We start from the raw sequence: 14,168 nt of genomic DNA, 5'->3' as shown, positions 1-14,168 counted from the left end.
CTCTGAGATAAATGACCCCAGTTCCTTAGTACCTTTTGGAACAAGTTTTCTTCATCATCTTTACTCATTTCTTCTGTCCCTAATAATTCAGTCCCTAATAATTCTATCTTCTGCTATCATTCTCCTATTGAATCCCACTTACCTTCTAGACTTTTTGAGTTTCTCACTGCTTCTCCAATCCTGATTGATTAAAGAAATGCCTGTTCTTTAAGTTTTTTGGTCCTGATCAAAAATGACTCATCAGGGTTCAAAACTTGATTTCCTCAGTGACTACCAGCACATAAAGAGGTTTTCAGATAACCATACAGGCAACAGGCTTAACTCAACATACTAACTCATGAAATAGCACCACAGTCCATCAAGCCCAGTGAAACAGTATCTAAATGGAACACTGAGGCGATCCACCATTCATCTTTTACCCTGAACAGAAACATAGACCAGCACCATGACCTAAGTGCACCAGCTTTCTCCTTCTTGTTACTTACACTGGGCTGGGGATATTTTTTCCTTAGTACACTTTTGTATCAACAGTTTTTTGGACTATTTATGAGCTTTATCACCAGGGGTTAACGACTCCTAAGGCGATAGCAGAAGACGAGCCACCCCGCCCCTCCCACGGCCGCGGGCAGGGCTGAGAGGGGCCGGAGGAAGGCCGGGCCGCCCCGCCCAGCGTACACCCCCACCCCCGGAGCACAAGATGGCGGCGGTAGCGATTGGTCGCAGCGCTCTTCGCGGTAACGCCTCAGTCCGCTTCCTCGGCACCGGGCGGGTAAGGCGCTCCCCGCTCTCGTGGAGATGAGGGCAGGCAGAGAGATCCTCAGGCTTGGGGTACCCCTATACCCTCTCAGCTCCCCGTGTTCCCTGTGACACGTCCCCTGACTGTTTTCTCCCCGCTCCCTTTCGGGCTCGGCAGTATCTGCTGCAGGAATGCGCGATGCCATCTGGGTGAAAGGTCGGAGCAGAGCCGTGCTCGCTTTTTGTTAGGAAAAACTTCCTCTGGGAGAGCCTTCTGTGGTAATTCCATGGTTCACTTCCACCCCCTTGTGCTGGTGCAGTTTGTTACATCTGGTTTTTGTCCTTTTCACGTTGCTTGGCTTCTTTATACCTCTCTTTGTACCTGTAATTTAATTAATGACCTTGACCTTAAGTGCTGGAATGATGAACTGAACGAATCTTCTCAAGGAAGCCCTTTGTGCAAACCAGTGTTGAAGCCCCAAGCAGACTGCTGAAACACGTGAGCTTGTTGCAATTAGAGATATGTATTAACTTTGGTGCAATACCCCGTACTCTGTGACCTGCTTTCTGGCTGCCTTCTTCAGCAGGAGCTGATTGCACAATCTCTGTGGTGGTGAGCAAAGGGGAGAGCTGTGTCCATCACTACACAAAACACTGTGGAGGGTTTGTCCCATTGACCTGATGGAGAGTGCGTCCCAGTGACACCTCCAGCTGATTGACTATTCAGCTATTACTAACAGTGTCACCTGTTAACTTCAGTGTTGCAGATAGGAGTTTGTTCATGCCACAAGTTATTAATTGTTCTTTCTGTTCTGTTTTAAAGTATCTTTTCCTTCTTCAACACGTTTCCTGTTGACACAATGATGTTATGTTTTTTATGTGTAACCACAGAATCTTCCTAAAATTATACTAGAAGCGTCTGCAGTCAAAAGGACGCGTTGAAGATTCAATTACAAATTAGTATTAGAGAAGATAGATATAGCTTAAGTTCTTCTAATTTTTCTCACTTAAAGAATAGTCCAACTGTTGTAGTTAGAAATGTTTTCAGTTTCAAATTGAGGTAACTTTTGTATTCTGAGTAATTTGGGAATTTCTGAACTATTTGTTTTTTTATTAAGTACCAGCCACACATCTGCTTGCAAAAATGAGCTAGTTAATCTAGGGCTAATTTGCTGTAAACGGTATTCAGTATGTATATGAACATGGAACTCATCCTACTGTAAATCTAGTAATTAGCTGGTAAGATATTTCCACATATGAGCAAAACAGACAGCTGTAAGAATAGTTAACATTTGAAATAATCAAAACTGTAATTAAAATATGTTCTCAGTATTTTTGTAGTTGGACTGGAGTGTCTAAAAGTAGCTTAGTTGCCATACCAGTTTAGGATTTGCTTTACACTATGGTGCAATTTCAGTAACTTCAATATAAATACAAGGTAATCATTCTCGTATTCAGCTTGTGTAACAGAAAGGTAGCTATGAGGTTGTTACTTTTGCAAGGAAATCTAATCTTTAGTAACAGTCCTGTAAATGGAAATGGAATTTCTTTTCCTATCTTTCAGTTCTTCAGCCATGGACCAAATGTGTTATTGCAAGAGAGCAAAGCTCCACAAGCTGCCTTCTTTTCGCCCCTTCAGAAAGTGATGTTGCCACCAAATTCCTTTCAGGGGAAAGTGGCATTTATAACTGGTGGAGGTACTGGGATTGGCAAAGGCATGACAACAGCTTTGTCCAGTTTGGGTGCCACGTGTGTCATAGCAAGCCGGTAAATATTAATGAACACAATTTGGAGCTTTTAGTGTCAAGTTCTGAATGGATCTGTTTTTCTTCACAAGCTGATAAATTTAGTTTATTTACTCCATTCACTTTTAAATTATAGTGTAGTATGTACTGATAGTATTGATGACCTGATGAGAAGACTGTGAAAAATCTTGTGTGTTGGGGCAGAAAAATAAACAACCCAGAATATTAGACATAAATCCCACTGAAGCATAAAAGAGAGCACAAAATTGAAATGGATGTTATTGGACACTTCTGTATTAATGTAGGTGTTCTTTATACAGATTTTAATAGCAATGACAAACTAGAATAATTCCTCTTAATACTTAACAAAGATAATCTTTATAGAGTTCTCTTACTGTTGTAGTGAAATTAGAAAAACTGTTTCATTTTGAAAATAAAATTAGTGTTCTGATATTCTTTCAAGTAGTAATTTAGATATTTGAAACCTGGCCTTGTAAAGTATTATCAGAGCAGTAAATAAAGCTGGGTTATTATGTTTATGTATCAAAAAAGAAAAGTACTTAGCTTACTACATTTGATTAGTTTGAGATTGTCCTCCTTCCATAGTTATTTCTCATTCGCTTTTAAGTAACAATAAACAGAGGGTGCTTAGATTATTTTTTTTTAATTAACTTTTAGAAAGTTAGTAACTAAATATTTTTATTTTGAAGCTGTTTCCATTAAAATTCCAATATGCATCACTTTTTAAAACTTAGCTCGTATCTGCTCATCAAGGATTCATCAGCTTTTATTGTTCTGAATTGTAATTGCATTTAATTGAAATTCACTGATATATGATTATTTCTAGAAAGCTTGATGTTTTGAAAGGAACGGCAGAAGAAATTTCTTCTAAAACAGGGAATAAGGTAAATTTTATATTACTGAGAATTTTAATTACACATTAAATGGTTATAAATCTTTTATGCTTTTATATGCTTCTGGGAGATTGTTTAATTTGTGTGATAAGCATCTGAAGTCTTAAGGCTGTCTTTCTATCATTACACAGGTCCATGCCATCCAGTGTGACGTGAGAGATCCAGCTTCTGTTAAGAATGCTGTTGCTGAATTAATTCAAGTGGCAGGACATCCTAGTGTAAGTGTTGTAAAGAAAGTAAAGAACTTCTGTCTTTGAAAATGCCCTGAATAGGTATGAAGGAAATAACTGTCATAGAAAATTTATGTAATCTAGAGAGACCCTCTCTCAGGAAGAGTTATTTTTAATTAACTCCTTGTGTTTCAGGTTGTGATAAACAATGCAGCAGGAAACTTTATTTCCCCTTCTGAACGACTTTCTGCTAATGCATGGAAAACTATAACTGATATTGTGCTTAATGGTACCGCCTTTGTAACTTTGGAAATTGGAAAGGAACTCATTAAAGTACAAAAAGGTATCTCCAATTTGCATTAAGTAGTACCTAGGCCTTGTAGCATACTGTTACTTGCTTTCCTTCCCTTACAGTGGCTATGCATAATAGCTGGTTTTGTGAGTATGAAAGAAGCCACACTTAAAAATCAAACAGCAGGACTGGTTAGCAATTATTCTATCATCAAGTCTGCTCTTAAGATTGGACCCAGAATATAGAGGTTGCATTTGAAAATCTTATGTAGAGTCTGCAATAATTGTTAAACACTTGTAAAACTGAAGAAACTTTAAAGCATATGTTATTTCTCCTGGGCATTCTTCATCTGTGTTGGTTTAGTTAAGAAACTAATAGTACTGATGGTACTAGCGAATACTGCCTTTGAGGCTTTTTGTTTTTCTTAATTGTCATGTAGCCATAGAATGGGTTGGGTTGAAAGGGATCTTGAAAGATCATCTGTTCATCTGGTATCATATCAAGTAGGATTTTGAGTGGTAAGGTAGGTTGTGTTTTTTTCATATGGCCCTACAAATGATGTTCTCTAGGTACATCCACTGTGCTGAATTAATCCTTTTTTTTTATTCCTCTAACTTCAGGGTAAATACTCGAAACATACTCAATGATGTGTACTTCATAGACAGTTTGTATTGTATTAATGGTAACAACATAAACATGTTGTCTAGGTATTTCTGCAAGTCTGTAGTAGTTTTGGTCGTTTAATGAGGTAGTTCTTTCTTAGTTAAAACCCCATCCCCAACAATGCTTCATTGTATCGTTCTAGCAAATATGTTAATAGTTTGTTCTGTGGCTTACTGGATGCTTACAGCATCTTATAGTAAGGTAAAATACAGCTTTAAAAATGTCTGTCTTTTTTTCTTATGAATTAAAACTACTTTTGCTGCTTCTGCCTTCAAATTCTGCGTGAAATAGAAGTCATTCACCTTCATGCTGTCTTTCTTCATTTCCCCACTATGCTTACAAAACACAGAAATTTCACTTGCTGTTTCTTGCATGCCTTCTTTCTAGGGATTTTGTATGTAAGCATTTTTGTACAAAGATTTTTCTTTGTTTTTAGATGTATTTTTGCCAGTACATCAGGTGCGCATCTGTTTGTCCTTTCATTATCTGCTTTCATTTTCTTTTTGCTTATTTGCTTTTTATTGTTAATATTCAAGCAGAGACCTTAATTTCTGAAGTGATAGAAGTTCTACCCAATGCAAATACTTTAAGACTCTCTATCAGGATGCTGTACATCTGACAGTTACAAGAAGATTTGCACGTACTTTAGGACAGCAGGGTGACCTGTATTAGATGTGCTTTAATAAATAATAGAAGAGCTCTGCTTTTAGACTGTAAGTTTGCAGTGACGTGTAAAAGAGGTTTGTAATATGTTAGTGTATTATTTATGCATTCTCACTCACAAAGTGAGAAGACTTAATTGGTTAGATATTTTTATGATTATAAACTTTAGAAATAAAATGTGTGTATGAATTGAAGTGTACTTCAAACTTATGGGCTGTAATTTTACTATTTTTGCTTCTGGGTTAGGTTCATTCAACACAGCTCTGTTTAGCCTGGGCCCATTATCAGTACAAGTCTGAAGCTAGGCTTTAATAGCCTGACCATTGCCTGTTTTCATGTGTGTCGAACAACTCCAGCATTCACAATAGGGGGAACTGAAGGGGGAAAAAAAGACTAGATCTTCTAAAAACTTTTTTCAACATGGAGCAGATGGCATCCCTTACACTGAAACTGCAAACTTCTATATCACTGAGGTTGCTTTTTAACTTATTGTCTAAATTTCATCTTTGTATGTGTTGTTTTTTGTTTATTAAACTTTTTTTCTTGCAACTTCCAGGAGCTGCATTCCTTTGTATTACAACCATATATGCAGAGAGTGGTTCAGGATTTGTGTTGCCAAGTGCCTCTGCCAAAGCTGGCGTAGAAGCAATGAGCAAGTGAGTGATAGACAAAAGTTGCTTTTCACATCTCTGTGATAGGGTAAATAGAAAAACAGAGGTGCAATTCATGTAGTCCTCCCATGCCTTTATGTGATCAGAGAACCTTCCAACCTCTAGTATCCTTGCAACAAAACAATATGCTGACAGATTCTTCCAGAATGAAGTGCTAACTGCTATTACTGTGATAAATTTTATCATGACATGAAAGTGAAAATGTAAGTGCATGTGTTTGTAGAAGCAGATGTAATTATCAAGAGTTTTCATGCTTACCAGGTTTTTTTCCTTCTATTACTTTTGAACAAAATCAGCCAAAAGCCATTTGATGTGGTTAGAAGAATCATAGAATTACTCAGGTTGGAAAAGACCTCGAAGATCATCAAGTCCAACCACTGCCTATCCATAGTACCATAACTCTAACAACCCTCTGCTAAATCATATCTCTGAGCACTCACAGAAGAGAATAACAATGGAGTCAGAATTTCTTTGGTTGAAGTAGTTCTATTTACAGTGACTCTGGAAAGCATCTGATGCATTTGGGAATAAATTGTAGTTTTAAAACATGTCAGTTTCTACTATAGGAGCAGCATTCCCACTGGGGAACGTTTTTGTTTGGTTTTTTTTCCTTGTCACTTGCATGTATTTCCCACCCTTTTGCCCACTCCTCTCCTCTAGTTGTTCAATTTGTCTCTCTTAGAGTTGGCTCTGATGTTTAACTGTTGTGTGCTGGGAGAGCTGTTCTTCATGGCTGCCTGCTTTTGCCCCTTGCCTTGAATGGACTGTGGCACTTAGCCAGACTGTAGTGAGCCTGTTAAGCTTGTTAATTTGCTATAAAATAACACGGTGACTAAAGATATATTTTTTTTTCCTGCGGGTTTGTGAGTTGGAAAAGCTTCTCATAGAATCCAGAAGTGTTAGAGCCAATGCAGGAAAGTTAAATTATGTCAATTAAATCAGCGTTCTTGTATTTCTGAATGTGATTTTATTTTGTTACTTCTGAAATATTATTGTTCTTAAGAAAAACATCAAAACCTCTTAAGTGGAAATACCTGGTTCAGGACTCAAATTTTAGTATTTGCACATAAGATTCAGTTATTTATTTTTAATAGCATTATTTTAATAATGTGCTTAAAATACTGATGTATTTTTTTAAAATGCATTTTTAGGTCTCTTGCAGCTGAATGGGGTAAATATGGCATGAGATTCAATGTGATTCAACCAGGTCCGATAAGAACAAAGGTACATAGCATGAAGTAAAAACACAGCCTTGAATATGCTTTGTAGTACAGACTTGCACTTAAGATAGTCTAATCTTTTCTATAACCACCAAATCAGAGTGTGAGTTCTTTGGAAATCCAAGGTTGTGCTGTAAGATTGGTAATTAACTTGTTTAATAATTATTTGATAAAATAGAATGCTACTAATGTAAAAATAAATCTTTTTTGAATGTTTCAAAGAATTACATGCTAAAATATTTTAATATATTTTCTTTCATATGGATTTGAGGCTATATGTTATTTCTCAAGCGAAGTGAGTTCTTGATGAGTACAAGTGCCTATTTCTATTTAAAGTCCTAATTCTTTAAACAAAGCATCTCAATTCCAAAATTTCAGAGTCTTTTTTAGGTCTATGAGAACAGAAACTCACTAGTTTTGTTGAAAATCACAAAACTAGAAAGAGGAAAGCGTAAGGCAGCAAGGAAATGTGGAAGCTTTGATATGAGTGAAAAGGACTGGAGGGTTTGAAGGAAGTAATCCAGACCAGCTGGAGCAGGAAGAAGAAGGGATGAGTGCTGCAAGAAGAGAAAGAAGAATCCTTTTCACACTGAGTCTAAATATTACAATTATGAACAGTAACAGCTAATAATGGTATTACAGCTACCTGTATAGTGCTTCTTGATTTTTTTTTAATTATATATATTTTTTTCTTACTGTTGTTTTGGGGGCAAGTGTGCAAGGTTGCTACTTTTTTGTTTCTTCAGTTTTCCGTGCTATTCCAGACAGCTCATCTTTAGCTTTTTTGACTGTAAGAATGGATAAATGACAGTATCAGCAATGCTGTTAAAAAGACATTACAGGATTGGACCGAAAGTTCTCCAGGCCTTGTACCCAGTAGATTTGTAAGCAAGGGTATAAGAAAAAAATGTAATGACATTTATTTTTTTGTTTCCAGCCTCTGGTAGGCTGTGGCACAACGAATTTGATACATACAACTCTTCATATTGTGGTTATCTTGATGGATTTATTTATTTTTTTAAGTCCTATTCCTTTTTGAATCTGTATAAACTTTCAGCATCTGCTCTATCATGTGGCAGGATGAGTTTGTTTTATGGATTCTCAGAATTTTTGGCAAGTTAAGTACTTTAAACGTCATGTTTCTGATTTAAGTATTTCCCACTTGAAAAGCTCTGTTTTTCTCTATGAAGCGTTAAATTTGTCATGCTAGTTCCAAGTTAAAATTTCTCTGGAAGCATAAATCTATGAACTGGCTTTACTTACAAAGCATATTGTAAAATCAAGACTTTCTGCCTTGTGTGTCTGTGTCTTTAGAAAACATTGCTGGAAATCACGGAAGGATAAGGAAAAAGCATGTGAGAGCAATACTACTAGGCATATAAAATGCCATTTAAAAACATGGCCATTGAAGACTTAAATGTCTTGAGTGGAGCTGTAATGACTTGATTTAGAGTGTAATAACTTCAGTAACCTAAGATAAAAGTTCCTGATGCTGCTTGAGGAATTGTTTCTTTGTGGAGGAGCTGGGAAGAGCCAGGAAAAAACAAACAAACAAAAAGACACCTTCAATTTCCCATGCAATTCTAAGCTCTTCAGATACTAGAAGCATAAAGAAACTTAGTTTAATTCTTTAGCCATTGTAACAGTTTGTTTGTTTTTTCCCTTTTGCTTTTCAGTTGTCCTCTATGTTGCATCTTATTTGTTTCTGTAACTTTGCTGCTCTTTCTCTCCCTGTTGTGCAGCAGCAGTACATTAAGGGTGTTTGGGGAAAATAACCATGTTTGTTTGTGTGACTGTCCCAAACAGGTGTTAAATTCCAGCTTGCCACCCACAGTAGATGCATATTGGTGCAACAGAAGTAAATTCTGTTTTTTCTTTCCTACTTCTTTAAAAATCCCACTGACAAAGATGGTGTAGGCTGCTTGTTCACAAATGTTAATTTCCACGTTAAGCTTAGATCTCTCTGTGATTTTAATTTCTGATGTAGTTAAAACATTTCATATGTCTCTCTTCATTCTCAGGGTGCTTTTAGCCGTCTTGACCCAACTGGCATGTTTGAGAAGAAAATGATTGAGAGGATTCCCTGTGGCCGTCTAGGAACCGTAGAGGAAATTGCAAATCTTGCTACCTATATCTGCAGTGACTATGCAAGCTGGATTAACGGAGCAGTAAGTTACAGTTGATTCCATTTATATGGTCAACCTCATGATGGTCTGAGTTTTTTTCTGAATTTTAAGTGTGTTACGTTATAGTATTTCAGAAATGAAAAAAGTAAATTACTTTGAAATATGAAATCATGATCTTTTAATTATTAATCTTTCTAAGCAACTTCAAAAACTTTTTTTCTTTTTAAAGATTGAATTGCATCAATTTGAGTGTGGATTTTGTTTGATCGGAGTCACTAAAAATGCTTAGATCAACGGGACGCTACAGAAAAAATGCTGTTGTTAAATACACTGCTTATGCTTTCTCTAGGTTATTAGAATGGATGGCGGAGAATATGTTTCTATGGCTGGAGAATTCAATGATTTGAGAGAGGTACTAAACTTCTTGCCTGCCATTTTCTGTTCAAGTACTTGGATGTGTAATTATTAAATGAAATTCCAATAAAATGCTCTTTTCCTTTTTAGGTTACCAAGGAGCAGTGGGATATGATGGAAGCAATGATTAGGAAAACAAAAGGCTCTTAACGTGCCTACCTGCATGGCGTTGACTTCTGACTTCTGGAAATAAGCCACTGCTAATTCATGGATATTTAAAAATAACCAAATGAGAAAGTGACCTTCAAAATTCAAAATCTTTGTATTTGGATTTCAGTAAAATATTTTGAAGTTTTCATATTTGGAATGTAACTTGACTTTTTCCATCAAATTATAGTTTGAACAGGATTTCAAATAAATTATAGATACTATAACTAGAGGGACTCTGCCTCCAGCCAGGGGGAGGAAAGGGACAATTAAGTGTATTGAACTGTGTGGATTCAATGGCTTGGCACATCAGAACCACAGAATCATGAGCCTCTGGTAGACACTAATGCACAGTGCACCCTGATGCCATTGAGTCATGAGGGAAGAGAGTCCATCTACATTCATGGGGCCCTGAACAACAGCCTTTTGAACAAATTAAGTGGGAGATGTCCCAGAGCTACTGCATGGGCTCAGTCTGGATGGGATGTGCTGTAAAAAAAAAAAACATGCTCTGAATTGCAGCTGTGGAGAAGGGCTTCACTAGGAGCCTTTGTCAGATAACCTCAGGGGAGACCCAAGGTCAACCCCATGGATTTTGGAGTTGAGGATATGGAGGGTCTGAAGAGTACTACACTCCAACTGAAAAGGAGCTGTTAGCCACGTATGAGGGAGTTCAAGCTGCTTTGGAAGTGACTGGTACTGAAGCTCAACTAACTGGTGCTAAATTGGATGTTTAAAGGGAAGGTCCCTTGCACATGCTATGCTACTTGGAGAAACTGGATTGTTGATTATGTAGTGGGCTTGGATGGGGAACACTAATCATCCAGGAATCTTGGAAGTGATCATGGACTGGCCTGAAAGTAAGAACTCTGGAATATCATCGGGGAACAGGTGAGGTGTGGAAGAGGCCCCTGCCATGCAACGAGTTACCAGAGAGTGAAAAGAGATACACCTTATTCACTGATCTGATGAGTTTTACCATATAGTGGGAAAGTATTGAAGATGGAAAGCTGCTATGTGGAGTCCTTTAAGATGAGGAGACCACCACTAATCTGACCTCTAAAAATGGACGAGATTCAGGGTGTGAAAAGAATATGCACAACATGCGGACGAGGACATTGTCACCTGGATGCTCTGGTGTTGGGACACTGGGGCCAATAATGTGCATCTAGATGGCAAATAGGCCCTCTGGCTATTAGAGGTTATTAGGGATGCAGCCAATGGCTGAGGATTTAGTAGAAAATAGAATTGAGCTTACACCCTCTGTAAGTTAATTTTAACAGCCGTAAGGGAGAGAGATCACTTAAAGGAAGATTTAATGTCTCATCCAAGTAAATTGCCCTTCTATAATTGTTAGTCAGAAAAAAAACTAAATAATTAAGTCCTAATGTTTACACGTTGGTAATAAGCCCTAAATTTTTGAATATCAAAGCTTGAAGTTTATAGCAATGCTATATATTTTTACATGAAATGTAAATGAAATGTAACTCCTATGGTTACATACATTTTGAAATACATGACTATCATGGTCTCAGCTTTTTGATGATATTTTCAGTCTGTTATGAAGTTCAACATAAAATAAGTGGCATTTAAGAAATAGTAATGCCTTCTTAAGTAGCTCTTTCTTTAGCGTGATTAACTTAATGTTCCTGAAAAAACTGAAAATCATTTGCGACTAATGCGTGTGAGAGAGGGGGAGTCTCTACCTTGCATTCAAATTTACAGAGGGGTACCAGAGAATCTGTAAGACTGCATTAGTTCTGACTCTAGTCAGTTCATTACAACCAACGTGGTTCAAACTATTCAGTACCTGAAAGGGGCCTGCAGGAAAGCTGGGAGGGACTTTTTAAAAGAGCATATAGTGATAGGATGAGGGGGAAAAAATAAACTGAAGAGGGTAGATTTAGGAAGAACTTCACTGTGGGAGTGGTGAGATTGGAACAAGTTGCCCAGCAAGGCTGTGAATTGTACGGAAATGAAGTTGAATGGACAGTAAGGTAAAGGAATCAGTCAGAAAATGAGATGGTACGCAATGGAGATAACAGGAGTAAGTGGGGTTGCGGAGTCAGTTTAATTTTCTTGGATAAAATAATAAAACACTTCTGGTGTCCTAGCACCTTTTCTAAAGTGGCTTTTGCTTGACATGTTGGTCAAAGATGTTACCACTCTCATGAGCTCAGAGATGCCCTAGCAAAGGATTCACCACTGTCTGTTTTCAACAGAGAAGTATGTCTTGGCTGCTTGATTAAATCTCAAAATTCCTCTTGTTATTTCAGTTGATGACTTACTGTCATAGACCTCCTGATATAATTACTTATATTAATTAATTCCTCTAAAATTGTCGCTTTATTAAAGTGGAGGTTTATAAACAGTTTATGAAAATCACAGAATCATAGAATGGCCTGGGTTGAAAAGGACAAAAGTGATCACGTAGTTTCAACCCCCTTGCTATGTGCAGGGTTGTCAACCACCAGACCAGACTGCCCAGAGCCACATCCAGCCTGGCCTTGAATGTCTCCAGGGATGGGGCATCCACAACCTCCTTGGGCAACCTATTCCAGTGCATCACCACCCTCTGGGTGAAAAACTTCCTCCTAATATCCAACCTAAACCTTCCATCTCAGTTTAAAACCATTCCCCCTTGTCCTATCACTATCCACCCTTGTAAACAGTCATTCCCCCTCCTGTTTATATGCTCCCTTCAAGTATTGGAAGGCCACAATGACGTGTCCCCAGAGCCTTCACTAAAAAGTCATTTGAAGTTACTAATGAAAAGAATTGTATTATCTCTTTGCAACGATACAAGAACTGCTGTCAGTCTTGCTTCTCTTATGTCCAGGAATTCTCTGCTCTTGAATAATTCAATTAGTTTTGAGGGTATTTCTATTAATTTCCAGTTTCTGCTTTACAGCACTAGCAGATATTTGTTGGTGCCGTAGGTTCCTATGTGTCCATACTGTCTTCCAGGTTCACTGGGACATGAGCTGCTTATTTATCTTAACATTTTTTAGGTCCAGATTTGGTATTAAAGAGCATCTAAGGGAAAGATATGAAGGTGATGGAAGGTCTAGAGGGGAAGATGTATGAGGAGCGCTGAGGCCCCTGTATTTGTGCAGCCCAGAGCAGAGGAGCTGAGGGGAGGCCTGATGGCGGCTGCAGCTCCTGACAGGGAGCGGAGGGGCAGCGCTGAGCTCTGCTCTGTGTGACAGCGACAGGGCCCGAGGGAACGGCATGGAGCTGCGGCAGGGGAGGGGCGGCTGGGGGTGAGGGACAGGGTCTGCACCAGAGGGCGGTGGGCACGGCTGGAATTCAGGGAGCATCTGGGCAGCATTCTAAGTTGCGGGGTTTTAATTTTGAGTGGTCCTTTCTAAGCCAAGCTGGGGACTCCGTGATCTTTGTGAGTCCCTTCTGACTCAGAATATTCTATGATATTTTATTTTATTTTATTGCATGCTGATAACACCCACGTAAGTAAAGTCAGTGAAGTGCAAATTTCCTTTTCCGTGGAGCAATTTTACGTTGAAGTGAGTAAATTTGGAACCTCACTCCAACCTACGTAAAAATTCCAGTCTTTCCTGTGATAATTTAATGTGCATTAAAAGGAAATGATCTTTGGGATTTCGGTCCTTTGCCTGCTTTTAGTTGGTGCAGAGCAACTTCAGTTAATTTCAGTCGGGTTTGGGAATGCTCAGCAATACAGAAGTTCAGACTACATATATTTCGGTGCCTATGTATGGATTCCGAGCCTTCTTGTTGACATTACAAGTAGGTGTGGATTTTGGTACACCTCAACTACCAATGACTACATCCAATCATTACAATGAGTGCTTAATATGAACAAGATAACAAGTGAAAATTAATTAGAAAAAGCTAAGGTTGTCTAAAGGAATAAACAATCCTTGTGAATGCAGAATTCCAGCAGCAGGTATTTCGTGAGACGAGATTCATTTTGTGCAAAAGTGCTGCTGGCTCTGATCTCTATTTGACATGCCCACAGTACACAGTATGCTGCTCAGAACTTTCTGAAGCTTGCCAGAGTATTCTTTGAAAAAATACGTGATTTCCTAATTTGAGATCTATGGTGATTAGACCACAGCAGTGATGCTGTGAACATGATCTGTTCAGGATAGAAATGTGAAGCAGAGGATGAAGGCTAAATTGCTTGCTTCAGAGCCTGTGTTTGCTCTTGTTAAAATCATCAGTGAAACTTCTCTTGCTCTTCTCTATAACAGGCAGTGATTTACATCAAAACTTCAGTGGCTGATGACTTGCAATCAGGTGAGACACCCTGAGGTGCACCAGAGGGATGTCTGGATACTGCTAAGGTTTACATTAGCAGATGGGGCATTTATAATGTCAAAGGTTTTTAAAAGGGCCAAATAGATTTTGGATTTTGTTGCTTGTTTGT

At 38.2% G+C, this 14,168-nt stretch overlaps 1 protein-coding gene across 1 annotated transcript; it reads left to right on the top strand.

Moving 5' to 3' along the window:
- The first annotated feature begins 648 nt into the window (after positions 1-648).
- Positions 649-11,881, top strand: DECR1 (2,4-dienoyl-CoA reductase 1). Its single transcript, XM_072330052.1, has 10 exons — positions 649-769; positions 2,300-2,502; positions 3,328-3,385; positions 3,526-3,612; positions 3,760-3,907; positions 5,739-5,838; positions 7,005-7,077; positions 9,095-9,241; positions 9,549-9,611; positions 9,704-11,881. Exons 1-10 carry the CDS (start codon positions 698-700, stop codon positions 9,761-9,763), a joined length of 1,011 nt encoding a protein of 336 aa, XP_072186153.1. The 5' UTR covers positions 649-697; the 3' UTR covers positions 9,764-11,881.
- Positions 11,882-14,168: the final 2,287 nt, after the last annotated feature.

This window comes from Excalfactoria chinensis, chromosome 2 (genome assembly GCF_039878825.1).
Source record: "Excalfactoria chinensis isolate bCotChi1 chromosome 2, bCotChi1.hap2, whole genome shotgun sequence".
NCBI classification, from domain to species: domain Eukaryota; kingdom Metazoa; phylum Chordata; class Aves; order Galliformes; family Phasianidae; genus Excalfactoria; species Excalfactoria chinensis.
Note: the sequence above shows the minus strand (reverse complement) of the source record. Positions and strands in the feature narration are given on the sequence as shown.